The sequence below is a fragment of the Mchenga conophoros genome, linkage group LG16, assembly GCF_057382185.1.
Source record: "Mchenga conophoros isolate Kocher_MC1m ecotype Shallow Benthic linkage group LG16, M_conophoros_male_GT1.1, whole genome shotgun sequence".
Classification (NCBI taxonomy): Eukaryota; Metazoa; Chordata; class Actinopteri; order Cichliformes; family Cichlidae; genus Mchenga; species Mchenga conophoros.
This window is the reverse complement of record NC_140541.1, coordinates 16,859,048-16,880,572: the sequence shown is the minus strand read 5'-3', so window position 1 is coordinate 16,880,572 and position 21,525 is coordinate 16,859,048. Positions and strand designations below refer to the sequence as shown.

At 41.9% G+C, this 21,525-nt stretch overlaps 1 protein-coding gene across 4 annotated transcripts in view; it reads left to right on the top strand.

Annotated features, from left to right (window-relative positions):
- The first annotated feature begins 1,743 nt into the window (after window positions 1-1,743).
- The window catches only part of tbc1d4 (TBC1 domain family, member 4), a 28,930-nt gene continuing 9,148 nt past the window's right edge, over window positions 1,744-21,525 (top strand). The window contains exons 1-16 of one of the 4 annotated variants that reach the window (XM_085248601.1): window positions 1,745-2,365; window positions 2,520-2,961; window positions 9,221-9,349; window positions 9,440-9,671; window positions 10,733-10,977; window positions 12,038-12,127; window positions 12,437-12,541; window positions 12,644-12,776; window positions 12,902-12,993; window positions 13,085-13,195; window positions 13,924-14,046; window positions 14,566-14,625; window positions 17,354-17,571; window positions 18,039-18,200; window positions 19,718-19,875; window positions 20,579-20,785. In XM_085248601.1, the coding sequence (XP_085104727.1) occupies window positions 2,575-2,961; window positions 9,221-9,349; window positions 9,440-9,671; window positions 10,733-10,977; window positions 12,038-12,127; window positions 12,437-12,541; window positions 12,644-12,776; window positions 12,902-12,993; window positions 13,085-13,195; window positions 13,924-14,046; window positions 14,566-14,625; window positions 17,354-17,571; window positions 18,039-18,200; window positions 19,718-19,875; window positions 20,579-20,785 (2,452 nt within the window). In that variant the 5' untranslated portion in view covers window positions 1,745-2,365; window positions 2,520-2,574. Of the gene's footprint in view, window positions 2,962-9,220; window positions 9,350-9,439; window positions 9,672-10,732; window positions 10,978-12,037; window positions 12,128-12,436; window positions 12,542-12,643; window positions 12,777-12,901; window positions 12,994-13,084; window positions 13,196-13,923; window positions 14,047-14,565; window positions 14,626-17,353; window positions 17,572-18,038; window positions 18,201-19,717; window positions 19,876-20,578; window positions 20,786-21,525 lie in introns of all 4 variants that reach the window. The other 3 variants (XM_085248602.1, XM_085248600.1, XM_085248603.1) reach the window with 3 other exon arrangements.

Here is a 21,525-nt window from a genome sequence, read left to right as displayed (position 1 = left end):
ACAATACTCGGGTTGGTTAAGGTGCTTAAATGATATTCAGTTGGTAATAAAGGGCCTCAAGTATACAAAAAAATATTACCCACATCATTGCAACACCAACTTGAATCCGTGATACAAAGTAGGATGAATCCATACCTTCATGTTGTTTATCCCAAATTCTGACCCCACCATCTCAATGTAAAAGCAGAAATCCATGTGAATTGTAGGCTCAGTTTCCTGATCTTAGCTGACAAGAGTGGCACCTGGTGTGGTCTTCTGCTCAGAGTTTTTCTTCTACATACCTGGGTTGTAATGAGTTGTTATTTAAGTAACTGTTGCCTTCCTATCAAGCTTGGTCCCCCCCAAATACAACAGCTGCTCATTAGATGTTTTCTCTGTTTCAGATCATTCTCTGTAAACCTTAGAAACAGTTGTGTTGGAAAATCCCTGTATATCAGCAATTTCTGAAAGACCAGTCAGACCAGCCTGTCTGGCACCAACAAGCATGCCACAGTAAAAGTCACTTAAATCCCTGTTTTCCTCCATTCCGACGCTCAGTTTGAAATTCAGCAGGCCATCTTGACCATGTCTACGTGCCTATTTTGTTGCCGTCTGTTTGATTAGATATTTGTATTAACAAGCAGATGAACAGGTGTACCTTGAAAATTGTGAACGTGCATAGCAGCTTCATCTTCCATCCCTCCTAATAATCTCATGACCCATGAGATTCTTCAGGTGACCCTGTGGAGGGAGTTCGACCCCTACTTTGGGAACCAGTAGACTAAAATATCTAGCAACTACCAAGCCTGGACCAGCTATTTGTGGACCGATGGGTGGGCATAAACAATCGAACAGCTTCTGATAACGTTTGTAGAGAGTGAGAACTTTTACATTTTTAAAAAACTATTTTGAATAATTAAGCATTTTAGACTGCTGCTTCAGTCAGTATGAACACCCACCATTGCAGTGGTGCAGTAAGTAATAATTGGAGTTAAGAATTAACTGTTATTTGAATGAATATTTCAACTTTTACAAGTGAGCCATTACACACTTCTTATTAGTAGACAATGAAATCCTACAAACTGGTTCAAGAACTCACAAAAAAGAAATAAAACTTACATTTTGGTATGCTTTTATGGTAAAGTAGTAGTTTTAGAAGTAACGTTTGATCCCTGGGCCTTCAAAGATACTATAAAATGATTATGCAGTCCTTAGATTTCAAGATATTTCAAGATAATTTAACTGTGACGCACTGCAGTCTATGGATTCTGAATGTTATTTGCAATCGAATCCAATTAAAGTACAACTTTAACTTTATACCAACTGACAATGGTATTCAGTGAGGATCCGGGATCAGCTGTGTATCTATTCTACACGCATCTACATTTAAAGTAGGTACACACCATCAGCGCGGGGGTTGTTTGGTTGTAGAGCTCCTGGCTACAGCTTCATTGGTGAGTTTATATATGGCTAAGGTACTATTTTGGGGATAGGCGGACTGCTTGGATATTATAGCGTTAAGTTGAGGGGAAGTCTTCCCGTGCATAAAGCACCACATATGATTATGAATGTCGAGTAGTGGTGGGACTGAGATTAACCTACTTGTGAACAGCCGGGACTCACTTTGCTTAGCAAGAAAAAAAATTGCACATGTTATCGAAACCTGGTTCAACCTGATGGAGGCGGTTGGCAGGTAGAATTACAACCAACGGGAGCTGGAACCAAGGGCACTTGTGCCACGGGGGGCTGAAAACACATCTCACGGTGCCACGAAGAAAGAACATTTCCAGGTAAAACTTAATGTACTGTGGAGAAAGGCGGAGCCTCGTCCTGTCACGTTTCGCACAGCGGCTCTGCGCTGCCCACTCCTCCAGCACATGGGATGGATGGGCGGTTCGTCACAGGCGCGCAGCCGCTCCGCCTCCGAGGCGTTGTGGAAGGAAGGATCACTGACGGGAGACTGCGCCGCAAGACGATAAACAAGCATCAGTGTCTGTATTTTATTGTTCATCTGCAGAGAGAAATCGCAACGGTGGCAAAGAAGCGTTTGTGCACTAGGATTTCAGGACCGGGACGTTGGAAATGCGCCGCCCTGCGTGCGCATTCGGAGACAACGTCCAACGCGTCAAAGAAATCAGATTTCTCTGGGTGACTTGTGTTTACACGGGAGTCAACCAAAGCCACGTTTTTGGCAAGCTATCTTGGTTGGGACAGTATAGTACAGGGGTGTTTAGCGCTTGGTTCTCCGCCTAAGCAAACGGTGGAGCGGAGCAGGGAGTAAAACAGCGAATAGACAGCACTCGAAGTTCTTTTTTTTAATCCTTGAGGGAAAAACTGAACATCATGGAGAGTTGCAGCTGATCGAAAGGGCGAGCACATGTTGGAGGTTTGTTTGAGCGCTGCGTAAACTTTGTGTATGGATGTGGACATGGAAAGTGTTGCAAACTAAACACAACTACAGCTAGCCTCGGTGGCAAGAGGGAAAAATATATTGATAGTGTTTTATTTTTGTTTTGGGGTTGTTGTTTTTTTGGAAGTAGGATTTGCTCTGTGTTGTTGTCATCGAGTTTCGGGCGAAAAGTCTGCTGGGTCAACATGGAGAGTCACAACGAGAAGGAGAAGTCGGACAACAGGTTCGCCCTCACTTACATCGGCTGGTCCCTGCTGGACAGGCGGACCACCCTACCCATGCTGCCGTGGCTGGTGGCCGAGATCCGCAGGCGGTGCGAGAAAGGCGACTGCGGCCCTGTGATGCAGCCCAGGGAAGTTCATCTGGTCCTCTGCCCCCCCTTCATCCGATGTGTCCCCACCACCAGCAACAACTCCTCAGTGTTCATATTCGAGCACAAAGCACAGCTCATATCTCGCTTCATTCACAACAGCAATGACCTCACCTATTTTGCCTATCTCCTGCGGGGCCAGCCCGACAACCCCGAGTCCGAGATGTCCTGTCACGTCTTTAAGGCCTGCGACCCCAACCAGGTAGGCCTGCTCCTCTCTGCACAGCACAGTTTTCAATACCATGAACATGAATGGACCAAAACTCAGGCCAAAAAAAGTAACGCGGTGATCCATTAGGAACACACTTATAAAAAAGCTTTAAATAATATTTTTTTTACACCTAAGAAGACCTGAAGCAAGTATCCAAATCAAACGTCCTGAGTATATGTGACTAAATTAAATATGATGTCATGGTGAGGCAAACTATTTTTTTAAGGGTGGACTGATCCTGTCATTAGTTGTAAACTGAAAAACAATGAGATGTCCAACTAAGCCTGAAGTGAAATGTCTCCAAGGTGAAAGCTGTATAATTTAATCTCAACCTCGCACAATATTTGATCAGTCGTTGGTCAAAATGTGTTTGTTTTGGGATTAAGTATTTAGGCCACTAGATGGTGGGCATGACAAACCCAGTACTGTGTTGTTGTTGTTGTTTTTTTGGTCAAAGTTAATCTATCCCTGGCCTTTCCCTGATCTTAAGTACAGTGGCCCTGAAGCTCAGTGCACCAGAGCTTAAGAAAAGACATATGGTTTCACCAATTTTGCACCACGAAGGGAAAATGATAGCTGAAAGCTCCCATTATAGAGTGGCATTTTCTGTCTTTGTGTCGGTTTATCCCTTTTGCAGCGTCATGTGTCAGACTGGAGAAGATGGGACTGTGTTTCCTGAAGTTGCAGCGCTCGGCGCTCTTGGGGCTGCTGTAGATCTGACATGTGTCTGGTGTCTGTGGTGTGACAACAACTGAATACAATATTGAGTCAGCACATTCACTTGCCGATCAGCATGCCACTCTTGAGTAATAACTGAAATAAACAGCCAGAAATCAGGAACGTGGGAGTCTGTGATTAAATATATATTGGTAGTAATCCTTTCTGCTCTTTTCTGAAAAGCAGTTCATAGCATATTTTTTTAGGAAGTTGCTGCACTCAGTAGCCTACCCTAGTGTTTATCTGAGTTATCTTTTCTCTGATTTGGTGGTAGAGAATGTTATTTATACAAGATTCTTAAACAAACGCAGTTTAATCTTGGTGCCACCTCAATTCCTAATTCCATGCAACCCATTCTGAAGTCTAACATCCCTACTCATGCTAATCCTGTTTTCCCACTGACTCAGGAAATGTGCACCAGTAATGTTCACAAACACATATCTAGTTATACTCACATTTTGCATTGATCTCAAGTGTGCCCGTGCCGTATCGTGTTTCCTGTGCAGGGGGCTGAGCACAATGTTTGTGTGTTAGTGAAAACTGAGGAGCAGAAGCGCCAGCAAGCTTAAGGCGTGCACACTTTCGAGGTCTCTGGCCTCTCTGCTAATGCCCGAATGTGTGTGCAGCAGTGAGAAAAGTATCTTGGACGTACCTCATTCATCACTATTACGCAACGAGAACTGGTTTGGCAACCAGCAAGCCCAAGCAACGTGTGCAAGGTGGACCATGTGGAATGCATGGCTAATTCTACCAGTACTCTGTTGCCATGTACAACACCCTGTTGCGGCAACTGCTAGCAGTCTGTTTGTCCCATTTTCCATACATAAACAGCATTTATTGCGAGCATTCTTACTACCACGTTGTGCGTTTTCTCTTTTTTCCAAACTGACTTTGAAGACACAAAAAATATTGCTTTATTTTTGGTTGGCAGGAATGGTTTCACATCTATTTTTAGTTGTAGAAATGACAGGCCTTCCTTGTGTAAGGAGATTTGGCATCTATCAAAATGATGAGAAAGGTTATAATGAAAAGACACTCTTGATGTCTTCAAGAGCACTGCAACTTATTAGATCCTTTTGGATTTAAGAAATAAAACGGTAAAGGAATAGCCCTGAATATGCAGTTTGCCTACAAACGTGACATCTCTCATGTATGTGTTTCAAATGTCATCGTGCTAAAAATCAGGTTTGACCTCCTGGACTTGAAATGCAGCCTCGGTCCTCACGCGTTCACTGTTAGGGTTAACAAGACTAACATTAACATGCATCAAAGGGAAGATTTGGACACAAGTTAAACTTTTTTTTTCAGTTGAAGTGGGAGATGTTTACTTGACTTGTCTGTGAGACTGATAGGCACACATTCAGCACAGTCTCCAGTCAACACCACTGTGCTATTATCAAGCCAGCAACACACACTCAAGGCCTGCACAGCATAAACCACAGACCCCTGCATCATTTTTTTTTAACCTCTGCTCTGACTTGGAACAGTATCACTGTGGAATCACTCACTGGGTAACCTGTTGTCTCTGCTGTGGGTGATGTTCATTTTCAGTCACAGTGGCACACACTGTTAAACTAAAATAGGAAAAGTCATTGTCTACCATTCAGCTTTACAAACCGTGCAGAGCTTGTTTTTTCATCTATTATATCAAGTGCCTTTCCCTTTTGTGCCAAAGACAGGAATTGAAAAGCTTTTTTTCTTATATTATGTGCACCTGTTGCCCAGAGAAGGAAAAGTGGCCCAGTGTCTGTCTGTTAATGTGACCAGATTTCTGAGGCCACATATTTGTAACCGGTTATCATGATATTCTGTGCACAGTTCACAATGAAAGGGAAACTGTCTGCAGTCACTGATATGTTGTTACATGTCAGATAAGCATAGCAAGCAGCTTTGAATACTTGAGTTCTTGGATTAACTTTATAAAAATGTATATTATTAGCAAGCTGCTTGTCTGGTAATTTGGTGTGACAGATAAGTCACCGGATCAAATACAGTCATGTGAAAAAGTGAGTTTTGACAGGACAGGCAGCCAGGTGCACAGTGGGGACCCCACCAAACTCACCCCAAGGTCACCCCATGCAACGCTCAGAGAGAATGCAGAAAAACCCAAGATCTACATATGAGACTGTAATTAGAGAAAATACTGAACAAGTATGGCTGATTTGGAAGAATATGGACACCTCTTACCAACTGTCACGCATGGTGGTGGAGGGGTGATGATCTGGGCTCGCTTTGCAGCTAAAGGCCCTGGGCGCCTTGCAGTCACAATGAACTCCTCTCTATACCAAAGTATTATGGAGTGAAATGTGAGGCCATCTGTCTGACAGCTAAAGCTTGGCTGAAAATTGGGTCATGCAACAAGACAATGATCCCAACCACAGCAGCGAATCTATAACAGAATAGCTGAAAAACAAGAATAAAGGTGTTGCAATGACCCAAAGTCCAGACCTCAGGTTGATTGAAATTCTGTGGCATGGACGTTTAGAGAGCTGTGCATAAATAAATGCCTGCAAACCTCATTGAACTGAAGCAAAGTTTTAGATGGCAAGCCAAAATTCCTCTGCAGTCATGCAAAAGACTGATAAAGTCATACAAGACAGAAAATTATTACTTCAAGTTGTTGCTGCGAAAATGATAGTGTGTACTTAGTTTTTCACAGGGCTGCGTAAAACTCTATGAAAAGTTTCTTTTGCACATGGCTGTGAGTTCCCTCCTAAGTTTCAGTAAAATCAGAGCACTAACAAAGTGAAAAACAGTCTCTCCATAGCTGTTTAATTACCAGGATCTATGTTTACATATACACTTGTATTGGCAAAAAAAAAAAAAATAGACGTTTTACTGACGCATTACAATTTCCAGTTGTGACATCTTGTCACTGTGGCAGTAAAGATATCATAAGGAATTTTTGTTTGTTTGCTTGCTTGTTGTTGTGGTCAAATATGAATTTTGTTCAACTTACATTTGTCCTCAGCCACATGGAAAAGCACAGGCTACAGTGAGGTCAAACTTTAAATGTCAAGTGGCATCAGAACAAATCCTTGCAGAGCCAGAGCCACACAAAGACGGATATTTGGCCTTAAAGCAACTCCATAAATCGAAGTTTATGGTTATGACGTTAATAAGCTACAGTTTGTTTGTTTTTTCCGTCTTTCTATTCAATTTGGGCAACTTTCTAAGAACTTGCATCGCATGCTTTTAACTTAAAAGCATGCGATCTTTGATTGCTTCTGGTCTGACGTGGGGTATTACGTTTCATCTCTCGCTTGCTTTCTGTTTCCATTCTTATCTTTTTATTGACACAGTGATAACCTGTGCACCTCCAAAAGAGCCTAATTAGGCCTAATCACAGATATTGTGGCCGAACGTGAGACTCCGCAACTTCTCAGCGGTCTGGCTTATTGCTGCCGATAATAGCAGCAGAGCAATGTGCCATCTACTGTAAGATCTGATGTTATTAGGGGCTTTTGAAGAGCGCTTGGACATGATGGGAGCTATGCACTGAGAGTACTCAGGACTCTAGCAGCTCAGAGGGCACTATTCCCGTGTTTGTTTTCACCTAAGCTCTAAAGCTCTGCTCTGCTACTGGTGTTTATAGAGAAGCATTGCTTCACAACCGCCGTCGCTTATATCGTTTAATGAAGCCAGCCTATGATCACTGAATGTTACGCTAGTTTAAAGAACCGCTTTAGTGGGAAGAGGACGCTGGCTTTCCTTTAGTTCCTCAACAGCTTTTCTGCCTGCCTGTCTGTGCATGTCTCCCTTCAAGAGGCGAGCACCTTTGCCGACTCTGTATTGGGTAGATAAGGAATAATTGATCGCACGCTTCGGCATCATCTTACTCATGTATAATAAAGCAGCTCCTTTTAATGTTTAGACAAATCTGTCTCTTTTTTTCCCCCTCCCTTTGTGACAAAGTGTTGTGGTGGCCAGCTGTAGTTCTCAGCCAACAAGACCTTTTGCTTACCTCGACCTCGTAGTGTCAACACTGTCTTTTCCAATGAAGAATGCACTTTCACACAAAATGTAGCCATCAAGATCCCATGTGTGGTTTATTTTTCATCCCTTGTAAGTTATTACAGCACGTTTTCATTTATTCGCAACCCGCGTTTACAGAGAGCGCAGATATTTGTTTCTGAAGCTTAAAATGATCACCGCGATATTATTTTATCCTGGAAATAAGTCAGCCAACAGTTTGAAAATCATTCACAGTTTCTGGAGTGTGGGATTAGGACTGAGCATCACCCCCACCCCAGCCACTTCCACTTTTCCTCATCTCAAGGCAACGCTCTGTCACCAGCCAGGAAAAGCGCAAGGCCTTGAGGGGGGAGGTGGGAAAGCAGGCGCTTAGAAAGTGGGACTTTAAAATAGCCCCAGTAGCAGACGTGCATTTGATCTCATTGCCTTTTATGAAAATCAGACACGGGCTTTGTCAGGATGTTTGAGTTCATTCACAGCTTTTCTTTTCCTGTTTGCCTGCCCTCCCCTCTCTGCGCTCTGTTGTTCTGGTCACACCTCTGAAGTAAGCGCCATGTACTTTGCTATACAACTTCCCTCTCCAGTCCACATTAGAAATATATTTGTTCAACCGCCTGTATCCAGCTCTTATCTGATCTGATGTGTGCAGTCTGTGGAGCTGCTGTTTGTTCTAGCCCTCACTGTTGTCTTAAACACAGTATTTGGCTGACCTTGGCTGCAGCATTAGTTCCAGGCACTCTGCTTCTTTTAGGGAGCTTTAGCGTCGAGGCTTTCAGTCAGTTGTTTGCTGCCAAAATTTTAGTGCAGCGGTGATTCATTGCTCTCTGACTCCACTGCTATTGTTCGGTCCCCATTGTAAAAGTATTCAAAGCCTAAATTATGGTGGGTTTTTTTTTGTCTTGTCTTTTGCCTGTTTTTTTTAAATTTTTAAATCTTTGACTTGTTATCAAAGCAAGCTGTTATCAAGCTTTGATGACACTAACACACTAGCTGCCTGCTAATGTTTAAGTGCCACAGTGTAGCAGCAATAGGCTTATCGACCTTCAAGTCTCGAGTTTCCCCCAGCCTTCTGTTTTCTGTTCATTGCTGTAGAGAGTGGGTGTTCCCCATGGCTGCACGCCTACCTCTGACACCACTGTAGCTTTTGGTCCGTCTATTGTTATAGTTTTTGTTCAAATCTTTTGCTCTTTTCAAGTTATTTAAATTTCAAGTCTAAATATGGTTTTATTTTATTTATGTCTTAACATGCATAACCAAAACAACAGTATTGATATGATTCCACGTAATTTTTTTACTGTTAATTTCTTACTTCTTCTTAGTTTTTATTTGTCATTTTGAGAATGACATGAAGCATTATTCATGTTCATACTTTACAGAACCTGACGAAAAGTTAGAAATTTCGTTGTCTTAGATTTTAGGGTTATGTTATACTCGTGCTCTTTCAATGTCTGCGAAGCTGGTGTTCCCCTCGACCTCCCTTAGTCTTTTTGTCATGGTTTTTCTTTGTTCCTGTCTTCCTGTTCATCACATCCTTTCATTCCACTTGCCTCGCTTACAGGTCCCTGAGGTGATTAGTAACATTCGCCAAGTGTCCAAAACAGCGCTTAAGGAAGATTCCAAACCCAAACAGGAAACCGACGAGGCCTTCTACAACTCCCAGAAGTTTGAAGTGCTTTACTGTGGCAAGGTAGGAATCTGTGCATATGCCTTTAGAATGGAGTGTTTTTAAGATAAAAAAGGGCTTCAATGAATGCTGTTGGTGTTGCAAAAATCCCAGGTGACGGTCGGATACAAGAAGGCTCCATCCACGCTCGTCGATGATTGCATCGACAAGTTTCGCCAGCACGAGATTGAGCGCAAACGCGTTCGACTCCTCAACGGTCAACGAGGATCCACGGAGAGCCCCCCTGTGGAGTTTCTCATGGGAGGCGAAGGAGACCCGCTCTCCTCTGCTCTGAATGAGACTATGGAAGACCCCAGAGGTCCTGGAGGGGAGGACGTGACCTCAGGTGGGGACGAACGCTTCAAACAAATTTATGATGAGGAAAAGTTTTATTGAAATGATGTGTGTGTGTGCACAGCAACAAGTAACTTGAAGGCTGGTCAGGTTCACATGTCCCACATTGTTGTAAGTAAATGCTGCTACTGTCAGTTTTGCAAGGACACAAAAGCTGATTTGCAACTCAAAATCAAGTTTAAACACAAGGAGACAAAGAGCGACTTTACAGACGTGTCTGTTCTGCACCCAAAATGACAACATTTGCTTGCATAATTTAGCTTCAGCCAAATAATGATTATAATGTTTCTTCTATTGGTTGGTTTACAGTGCTCACTTTGACTCAGTGTGGATTATTCTGTTTGTGCACCTCCTTGTATTACACTGTGTTCGCTGTTATGTTGACAGGCTAGTGTTCCAAATGGAAAACAGCAAGTTGCACGCTTACTTTTCACAAAATGTGGCAGCCATCCACATTTATGTAATTATCAAGTTGCTGGCTATACAAGCAAAAATAGGAACTAGACTTAAAAAAACTGTAATAAAGATAAAATATTTATAGGAAATATCCTTGGGTTTAGTATCTGTTAGTTTGGTAAAAACATGATTATAACCGAGACATTGATGGATGTGTTTATTGGAACTCTAAATGTATGCTTTCAAAAATTTCTGTGTTTTTATGGTAATATATGCGGTCGCTGAGTTTCCTAAAAAGACTAAAACTAAAACTGAAACTAACAAAAACTAAGCTGAACCAAGAAAATCAAGTGAAACTAAACTGAATTACAAACAAGATGAAAATGAAATTAAAATAAAAACTAAGTAAAAAATACACAATTATAATAACTCTGTTATTATCACTTTATGTTCATCAGGAGGCAAGTAAACCATTTACTAAAAACAAGAGGTCAGTAGAAAAATCTAGGTTAATTTAATGATTCAGTCAAACTGGGTAATCCTGTGTACTTGGTAGAACAGCACTGGAGTATATCCATTAGATCAATAGCGACTAAAGGTTCTAGTGATGTAATTTTCTAAACAGGTGTGAGTTCATGTTTGATGTGTCTGATCCAGGTAAAGGTATTCTCAGCAGCGGCAGTCAGAGCAACCTACGAGGAGCGTTCCCCGAGTCCATCCAGGAGGACTCGGGATTCGAGGAGCCCCAGGAGTTTCGGACACGCTGCAGCAGCATGGTGGGGAGTCTGCAGAGGAAGCCGGGAGAAGGCATCGTCATGGTTTCCACACGCCGTCGTCACGCTAGCGCACCAAATCACGTTCAGCCTTCGGATGCAGACAAAAACCGCACTATGCTCTTTCAGGTAGGAGAAGTTGAACGGAGTAAAGGGCTGTGCTGTACTGCTGCTAATGTGTTGGTGTCACAGTGAGAGCGCTTCTCTTCTCTTTGTCCAAATGACTGTTCAAGTTCTTTCCTTCGGTTCGATGCAGAACACTTCTCAAAATAACAGTGTTCTCACATGAAAATCTTTGTCTAGTATGGAGAGAAGTGACTGACCTGGGCCCTGAAGGCATCATTTATATCTTAATAAATAATTTGCAGTGAGCTTAAAGGGATGTCCACCTTACGTGTATGTGCACGCAGTGTACAGTTGGGCTGGCCGGGTGTCTTATTTTGCATTGTTTTGGATTTACTCCACTCTAAACATACCCTTTTCAATAATATGGATGGATTTTTTTAAGCTCCTCATGCCAAACCATAATTTGTGTTGTAAAACTTGATTCCATCTGTTACACCAGAAAACCAAATGGTCGCTGGCCTCAGCGCTGTTTGTCACGGAGGCCTCCTTTGCATAGACTCTCACTGCTGAGGTTCACACCACCGCAAATCATTTTTATGTGCACGTGGCTGGCAGCTATAATGTGTAGACCAGCTTGGCCTGGTGTAACTGTTCCAGTTAATAAGGCCGTAACTCCTGTGGTATTAAAAAAAAAAAAAAAAACTGACTTCACCACTGCTCCTGTGATAACACACGGTCGCTGCTTCATGAAAAACATGTGCGCCGCACTGTGAGCCAGCTGCCATTCCTCACGCACCATGCCTGTTTCGTCATGAAGCTACTTTTAAAAACTAGAGCACAACGCTCGATGTGATACTGTACGTAGCAGTCAATTATGAGGAAAAATCATTAGCGGAGACTCGCTGACCCTGATTTTAAAGCGCACGTGAGCGTCTTTTATCTCTATTGCCAATCGGGTCCCGGAATAATTATAGTCCTAGTCATAAAATGCTTAACATCACAGGAGATCCCAGTGTGTTTACACACATGCTCTCCCATCCGTGTTGTTTTGTGAGAACTTTTCATGCATCTATTACATGTTTTTACTTCACTCTGTGTGACCGTGGTCTCTCGTGTTTCATAGGTTGGACGTTTTGAAGTAAACCTTATAAGTCCTGACAGTAAAACTGTGGTCCTGGAGAAGAACTTCAAGGATATCTCATCGTGCTGTCAGGTTGGTGTATATTTACTTGTAATGTTTACTGAAAAGGTCTCTCTTGTGTCTCTGCTGCAGCCCTAGCAACTGGAATCTAATCACAGAGAGCCTTTGCTCATCTTTACACAAGAGCAGACCTTTAGTGTTTATTCCTTAATTTAGTGGCAGATCTTTGTCAGTAATGTAAGAATACACTTCTTTTCACCTTTGTTGGTTGTTTAGTAATTAAATATGATATAATTAAATCATCATTATGGTGATGTGCTATAAAGTTCCACAGCTATCCCAGGCCTCTGAGGCTAGTTTGTCTTTTGCTCCCATCCCCAGGGTATCAAACATACTGACCATTTTGGATTCATCTGTCGGCACCACTCAGAGTCTGGTCCCAGTCAGTACGTGTGCTACATTTTCCAGTGTGCCAGTGAATCCCTGGTGAGTCACAGGAATTATGTAAATAAAATGAAATTCTTAAGTGCATGTGGCAAACATCTCTTTCTTTGTGCGTGTGTGTGTTCATTCGCCTGTGCGTGTCAGGTGGACGAGGTGATGCTGACACTGAAGCAGGCCTTCAGTACAGCAGCCGCCTTACAAAGCAACAAGACTCAGATCCAGCTATGCGAAGCCTGCCCCATGCATGACCTGCACAAGCTCTGCGAGAGGATTGAAGGTAGGTCATGTCACCTGCATCAGACATCCGGCACTTCTCTCGGCTTTGACTCATGAATATATTGAATTTTCTCAGAGTTAAAGCAAGTTAAAGAGTACAGCTTATTTCATCTTCTCTGTTTCCAGGTCTCTACCCACCTAGAGCAAAGTTATCCATCCAGAAATATCTCTCCCAGCTGACCGACAATGAGCAAGCTGAGATTTTTGAGCGAGTTCAGGTCTGGCAATGGAGGTGACACTTTGATACAAACATATTATTTCTTACAGCTGTTGATTCACACTTGAGTGTTTGTGCATTCATTTCTGCAGAGACTGAAGCCTGCGTCAGACCAGGAGGAGAATGAGCTTGTGATTCTTCATCTGAGACAGCTCTGTGAAACCAAACAAAAGTCCCACCTCCACATTGGAGAGGCCCCTAAGGTAAGGGCACGAGAAAGCTTACGGTCCAAAAATAATTTCCAGCAAAGTGGTGTTTCTGTTGAATAGAGAATCGACACTTGGCGACATCACAGTTGTCGATCGATTTGTTGGTTTTACTCTAAATTTCACTTTGAAAAGCAAAAACAAACAGACAGGCTGGATCCTTAAAATGTTTCTAGTGGTCCTTAACATGAAATCTGAGAAACGTCAATTCAGACCCCTGATGGTTCTGAAAATCGCTTGCATGAAATGGCATAAAATTTGAATTTCTCAGACCGTATCCTAAGGTTTTGTTTTGGACTTTGTGTTGATAAAGGGATTGTGTAGAAATATTGATGGTAAAAGAACTCCTTAGCTGCTGTCTTAAATGTAAAGCTTGTTGCTTTGTATAGATGTAGATGTCCCTCTCCCTGAGACCTACAATGAACCGCTGTTTACGTTCTGTGAGTTGCTGAGAGGGGAAACACGACATTTAAAGTATGAGAGGATTGTGGATAATTGCTTTGGAATGATATACCCTGAGCGATCTGCATGCTAAATATTATCAATCATAGCGCAGTCTCCAGCAGCAGCACCACTTCTTTTAAAGCAGTTAGCAGCTATTGGCTGTTTCTTGCAGGCTTTATCACAGGATCTGCAACTGTATTCGTACAGTGAACCTGTTTTGGTTTATAATTAAATTCATTGAAGTCTTGTTAATTAAATCTTTTTCTTTTGCTGTCTAACAGAATGCAGCAAACAGCTCAGCAGCAGGAGATGGCACAGCCACCGGCAGTCGCTTCAAGCTCGACATTTTTAAGAATAAAGCGCGTTCATCCCTCACTAGCTCTCTGGAGAATATCTTTGCAAGGGTGGGTCTTTTTAAACATGTTTCCTTTTCTGCCACTGCCTTATCTTCCCCATTTCCTGCCGTTATATTATTATAACCATTTACTTATTTCCCCCAGTTTATCCCTGTCTTTTATGTCTCCACAACGGACAGAAAGTAGAGCCGCCATGATGTTTACCTCTTACTAGTCTTCTAGGTTTCTGTTTCTGTGTCACTGTCATCACAGGGATTTGGATTGACCCATATCTGCCAGTGAGACAGCAGAATAATTCCTTAGCAGAGGCGTCCAGGAGAACTCTGCTGCCATCTGTTATTATCTTAGAGACTTAGCTGAACAATAATGCTGTTAGGCAGCAAGGAAACGTTTTCCCTTTGTTTCTTTCTGCTTCACTCTTAATCTAATCGCTGTTTCTTTTTGTCAGAAACAATTGTGTAAAAGAAAAAAAAGAGTGTTTTTACTTTTTTAAAATTTATTTATTTTTTTTTTTAAATTTACCCACTTGTGTTTTTATAACTTTTGTACAATCATCTCTGTCACCAGGGCGCCAGTCGAATGCGCGGCCGCTTGGGAAGCATGGGAAGCATGAGCAGTTTTGAAAGAGTAAGTGTCCTTGAGGATGAACATGAGAATTCCCAGAGCTTCAGTCGGGGGACTCTGAGACTTCTCACTCTTACCCCGTGGCATCTAAAAGCATGCTATATTCCAACTGTGTCCTCGGGAAAGGGGCAGGTCGATAAGAATACTTTCACTTTCATCAGTGTCAGTAGGTGGATCTGCCAACAGTCCTCTTCGCATGAGGAGAAACGATTTTGTGCTGCGTTTTTCCCCACATAGTTTTGTGATCAAGCTTGCACTGACAAAAAGGCAGAACAGTACAAGAGGGAACGTGTGTACAGAGATGCTAGTGAGCCGTTTAAGGTTGTTGGCTCCCTTGTGGTTACTGCTGTGCAAAATGTGGAGTGAGAGCGTGATATGGTCCCTCTGACTCCTCATCAGTCATGATGGGTTTAGCAGTACGCTGCTACGATGAACAAGTAAACAAGCAAATTAACCAATTGAGTGCCAGGCACCCAATTTACAATCTAAAGGCTAGGTTAGGCTAAACCAAACCCAACATAAAGTTGTGGCTGGTGTAGCAATTATTTTATAATTCTATACTTAGAATTAATTAAAGAGGTTTCTTTGAAATGCAGCAAACGCATTTGTAACTAAAATGCCGATGCAGCACAGGGATGCTGGATTTTTTGCATGGTTTTTTTTGTTTTGTTTGTTTTTTGTTTTTTACCGTGCATTGTGTTCTGCATCCTGATTGGCTATAGACCATTGTCAATCAATCTCGTGCCGTGTCTTCTGTACAGTACAGAATGCGTCCAGCTGGTCAAATTTACATAAATCTTCAATCGCTAGCAGTGTGACTCTGAAGTGCTGCACTGTATGTTTGTAAGTTTTCTGATCAACAAACACAAATATGTTGACAAAACATTTTGCACTTTGGTTTCATTCTATAATACTGGACTTAATTTTCTACGAAGGTTAGAACTTGGAGAGTGTTTAAACAAGAGAGATTAGTGTGAAAATGTTCATGCCTGTCTGAGAAAAGTGTATAAAGTGTGTAGTGAGGGGTTTTACAGCCTTAAAACATCTATAATAATTGTAAAAAAAATAACGTTGGCTACTTTGTGGATTTCACTTATCACGGGCTATTTTTAGAACGCAACTCCCGTGATAAACGAGGAACCACTGTATTGTTATATAACACATCATAAAGCACATGCTGTAGAATATTGTGCAAATGTCTCGAGCCGTCCTTCATTTTTCATATTTTTTTAGGAAAATGGGAAATCACCATAGTGATTCAGTGAAACATACAATGAAAGTACAGCATATAAGGCAAAAACAGAGACTGTACAATTCTAATAAGCTTGAAAGGCAATATTTGGTGTTGTATCATGATTTTAATTTGGTATTATTACAACGGCCTCTACAGTCACAAACCTGCTGGAGACCTGCAAACAGACTTTAAAGGGTTAAAACTACAGAAAAGAAGTGTTACTTGTTTTACTGAGGCCGCAAAAGTATGAAATACTCTCTCCTTGTAGCAGATGTGTGACTTTTTTCACCGGATGTGTTAATACTGTCATATCAGATTTATTGAGAATACTAACTGCCAAGTAAGGACGATTATTAATACCAGTCTTCAAATGGCAGCTCCAAGTGTCTGGGAATTTATTAAGCTATTATTTCTCTTTCTTTTATCTATGATTAGCCACACTGGCTATTGCAGGTTTTAACAAATGTAAGCGATCATTTATCATGGAGTGACATATATCATTTTAATTTATGAGGTTCAAGTAAAGGTTTCTGTCATTGAGATGTCTTTAAAAAGTCCGGAAAAAGTTGCTTTGATTGGGATTAAATGAGTAAGTAGTCTCGTGGGGATTCTGTCAGGATGTGATGAGCTCGTGAAAAGGAAATCCCACTCAGGATGTTCAGTTACGCATCTGCTGAGCCACGTGTGGCCTGGATTTGTCTTCTCGACCCTGACGTAAGAGAGATTACTGCAAAAGTCTCTGATTTGAGTAAAATTCTATCATCAGTTTTTCCTAAAATTAACAACAGCATCAGGTTGTTAGATGACATCATCGTCTAGCGTGATTTGCAAACAGACCTCTTTCCAGTCTATAATGTCATCAGCTGTAGCCCTCAATTTTTTAATGTCATCAGCTACATAAAAAAAAAAAAGAGCGCATTGAAAGCAGCAGCATGACCTAACCCTGATCTTAAATAGGGAGGTCTCTAAAAGCATGATGGAAGGAGATAGGAGGGCTTTCGTGTACAGTTGCGTGTCACCGAGGTCCTCCCCTCCAATGGTGTGTGATGTTGTGAGTCACAGGACACTGGCCATTAGAATACAATAGATGTGGGAGTTGTGCCACCAGACATGAGGCAGCACGGAGTGATAGCGTGGAGTATAAAGTTGAACCATGGACTGAGGCTTGCTGTGGGTTGAATAGGTGAGTGTGCGATTGAGTGTTTAACTTGGCTGTGAGCTGTGTCGTGTGGTTTAACTTCCAGTGAAACATGGACTGATTTTTCACTTTTTGACTTTTGCCTTCTGTCACTGACTTTTTGTTTGATTGTATGATCCACAGAAATTTAAGCCATTCATAAAAAAATGTGTGTGTGTATGCATATATATATATATATATATATATATATATATATATATATATATATATAAAATGTCATTAAATATGCATCACTGGAAAACAGTGAAGTCATAAATATGACTGACTGCTTCCCGCCTTACACATTCTGTCCTCTTCAGCAGGATGAGGAATCTCCTGGTCACTCCCCCCCAGGTTCCCCTCCTGCCTTCCCGGACGAAGACCCGGAAGCTGGCTTTCAGTTTCGTCGGCGCGCTCACACCTTCAGCCATCCACCTGTGAAAAAACGCATCTCCTTCGACGGCCAATTGCCAATACAGAACAAACAGACTCTGCTTCGCAGGCAGCAATCCGTTAACTCAGAGTTGCTGCAAAGCAGGTAAATATAAGCTAGTTTACAGTTAATCACCCTCTGCAGTTTTAAAGAAGGGTTCTGCGTCTGTTTGGTGATATTTGCAGGAGTTAATAATTTGTTCCTTTTTGCAGTTATACAGATCCCCTCCCTTTCCGCCTTTGCTGGATTGAGCTTTTGTGTTTTGTTTGAAGATATGGCTAATGCTAACTTAATCATTAGAACTGGTTGCTTTTCTTTTAATCGCGTCAACAGTGTGTGTGCACAGACATTGTAATCTATTTGCAGCACTTTGATCAGTCTATAATCTCTTCACCTTCTGCCCCGCTGTCCTCGAACAATAGCATCACAAGTTTCCTGTCACTGTTTTGATCCCTCATAAGCTCCCCACTTGTTTTTTTTTCCCTTATTCATTTCTGTGCTTGGACCGAAAGCTCTTTGTTTTGTGTAATGTTTTTCTTTATTTGTGGGCATTTCATGTTTGGCCCGCCCAGTCCCGTGGCTGTTTCAAGAACACGCAGTGTTTCAGAGAGCGAGTCCTCCTCCTCCACCTTCAGCCTCCCCTCCTCCTTCACTGCTCCCACTTTCCTGAAAAGCTTTTACCAGGGCTCACTGGGTTCCCTGAACTCCCTTCCAGACAGTGGGAGCCTCAAGAGGTGAGAGGGGGGTGCTCAGGCAACCCCCCTTGCTTAGACTGAAATGCACCCCATACCGGGGACTTCATCAGGAATGAGATGGGTGGGAGGGACAGGCTGTTCTTTGCTGGCAGTAGCAGTATTCCCATTGGCTGTCAACACCTTTTTAACACCCAGCTTTATTGCCCTGTATCTCTTTTTCTGTATATCCAAAGCAAATTTGTCTTAGGATAAAATTCTTTTTCATTTTTTTCCACACCATGTATGCAGCTGGAGCCATCCTCTTCCTGTTTCTCTCAGCAGGGGATGCTGATGCATCCCTCCCTTGTTGCATTTGCATGTGCATTGCAAGCTTTTTGCTTTAATAACTGTGTCTCACAGCTTTAACCTTCATCCTTCCTGACTGGTGCAAGAGTTGCTACTCTAACTCGTCATGCTAATAAGATTCCCTGATACGTTTATGTTCAGCAGTTGCTATTAATGGTTAGCTTCACAAATAAGCAAATATAGTGTGTTTGATACCTGATGGTGCAGCAGTAGGAGCAAGTTTTTGAGCACAGCTTACAATGATGATGAATGAGAAGTTTAAATGACACAGCACTGGAGACACTTGATCTAAATACTCCAACGTGCTCGCAGCCTAGTTTGCTTTGTTGATTGCACTGTATGACAACTTTGCCCCTTAGGGACTTGGCGAGCATGAAAACATAGCAAGAGGTAGTAGGTCAGGGGAAGAGTTTTAATCTGTTAAAGAGACAGTGTTATATGTGTAGAACAATTGTTTTCTCAGTGCCATTTGTTTCAATCCAAGGTCACTTCCTGTTTTTCACTGCCCACGTGATCCGACGGGCTCTTGTGTGCTAAACAAGCTCGCCAGCTGTTTAAGCGACACTGAGCGAGAAGCGAAAAAGCTCTGTTCTTGTGCAGACTAAAGAATGCAATCTGCACTTTCAAAGGAACTGAATTTAAAATTTGCTTAAATTTTCACAACCCACTTTTGCTCTTGCAAGGCTGGTAATTGTGCGCTTGTGTAGAAAACCTCTGTTGACATGGATGAGAAATGGGACGTTCGGTATTCAGTTCAGCAGCACCAGCCAAGCTTGCAACAATGTTCATCACGGTCAGCTTTTACTGGCATTTATTTTCTGAGTTGGAAGGAAAACATTTGCTACGAGGTGGGGAAGTTTTTCAGTTCTGATTTTTCATTTCCACTTACTAAACCAACTTCTTTTTCAGCAGATGAACACACGTGCATGCACCTCAGCTGTGGCCGATGTTTCTCTTTTACATGCTGACTTTGCTACTTTATTAACATTTACACTGGGAAGGAGTTAGTGGCTGGCGCAGTATGTTGAAGTTTCATCTTGGCTATTTTTTTTATCAGTCCAGAGAGCTTGTATTATTTTACCACCATTGTGTGTATGTGTGCTTATGTTTGTGTGTCTGCATTTGTAAAAGTGTGCTGAAAAGAGAGTCTGTGTAAGCTGACACCTGACTCGTTTATCAGGTGTCACTGACGCTGCTGTTTTCTCTCGTAGCAATGGCGAAGGCAGGAAGAGGACTCTGTCTGGCTGTAGCAGTGACTCGTTCAGCGGGGGTCTCCCTCTGAGCCCACGCAGGGTCTCCTGGAGACAGAAGATCTTTCTTAGAGTCGCATCGCCAATGAACAAGCCATCTGCATCCATGCCGCACACAGGTCTGGCAACTCGATCCTTGTAAGAGTTCAAGAAACACAATGTAAAAGCTTTGTATAATCCACAGATCTACTAGAAGGCAGATCGAATCTTCTTCTAAGAAATGACAGTACCTCAAACAGATTTTTAAATTCCAGGCTTATATGCAAAGACTGAGGGTTGAAAAAGAGCAAAGGGAGAACAAGTAGCTTTGTACCATTGTTTTCCCCCATGAATAAGTCTCTAACAAGGTTTTTGACCAAGCAGCATTGCAAAATTGTATCATGATTTTTATTTACGACTGATTTAGTCATATATAGTTAGAATATTTTCTGACTGAAGCCAGAAAAAACAGTTTCATTTTTTTGACTGCTTTCTTGAGTTTTGTCTCCAATGTTGACAGTCAAACATCTGTCTCTAAGAAGTGATTCTGTTTTTTTTTGTCCTTCTGTTCAGTTAAAATTGGTCTGGGTTTATTGGAGCTCCCTGCTGTGTTTTTTGCTGCATTGATGGGAGCAGTGAGACTGTTAATACACTGTAAAACCAAAGCAGATCAGAAGCTAGAGCAGTCTGAATGCCTGTGTGCAGCTGCAGAGCTGAGTGCTAACAATCTGTGAACTATCACTGCAGAAAGCCCATCTTTATTTTCTAGCATTCATTGTCCCAAAAGTTTTGACTTAACAATATATTTTCTATATTTACAATGTGTTGGATGTTGTGTTTCAGACGACTCCGAAAACAGGGAGCTGTTGCCTCTCTCTCCTCGTGCCTCATCTCTGGACCCTTTGGGTCAGCTGCTGCCCCAGGCAGGCGACCCTGGGTCAGAGAGGAAGTCAAAGAGGACGGCAGCTGACTACCGGGCTCTCTGGAGGACAGCTATCCACCAACAGATCCTCCTGCTGCGTATGGAGAAGGAGAATCAGAGACTTGAAGGTGAGTCTAACTAGTTAATTCTACACAAAGTATAGTGAACTTGAGTGGAGCCTGGTACTATGACTGATATTGATATTACCGCAAAAGACTTCAAAGTGTATATAAGTATTTTTTTCCCCTCAGTAACTGTTAGTATCTATAACTTGAAAGCTTGGATATCATTGTTAAGTTATATTAAGCTAGGAAGATATTTATTACAGTAATAATTTAAACTCCTGTCTCTTTACTTCACCTGTCATCTAAACTTTACACTCAACCCTTACCCCGTACTCCAATCTTTAAAGTCTTGTCATTCCCAACTGAAGCTTTATGATCATGGACAGAGATAAAGGAGCTGAGGTTAGCAGCTCGTTAAGCTCTTTCATTTTTTGTTTATTTTCAGAAGTCTGGTAACGCCATACTGGTTTTGGGACACTTGAGCAAAGCTACATTTAGTTTTGGTTTTGCAGCACTTTCAGATAGACAAACTTATGTAGAAGCGGTAGTGTAGCTTACAATGAAGTCTTGCAATTTTCCTTTATAAAAAGACTGAAATAATAGCACCAGTAGTGCTACAGTGGATTGTCCAGATGCAGCTTTGCAAACCCAAGGAAACAAATGGCTAAAAAATGACATCAAGTGGGTTATTTTGGGGGCTTTTGGGGCTTTATTTTTGGCGATTGGGAACAGCTATCTTATTATAAATGAATGATTAATGAAGTTACCCTTTAAAATGCTAAAGAAAAGACCTAAGATCATAA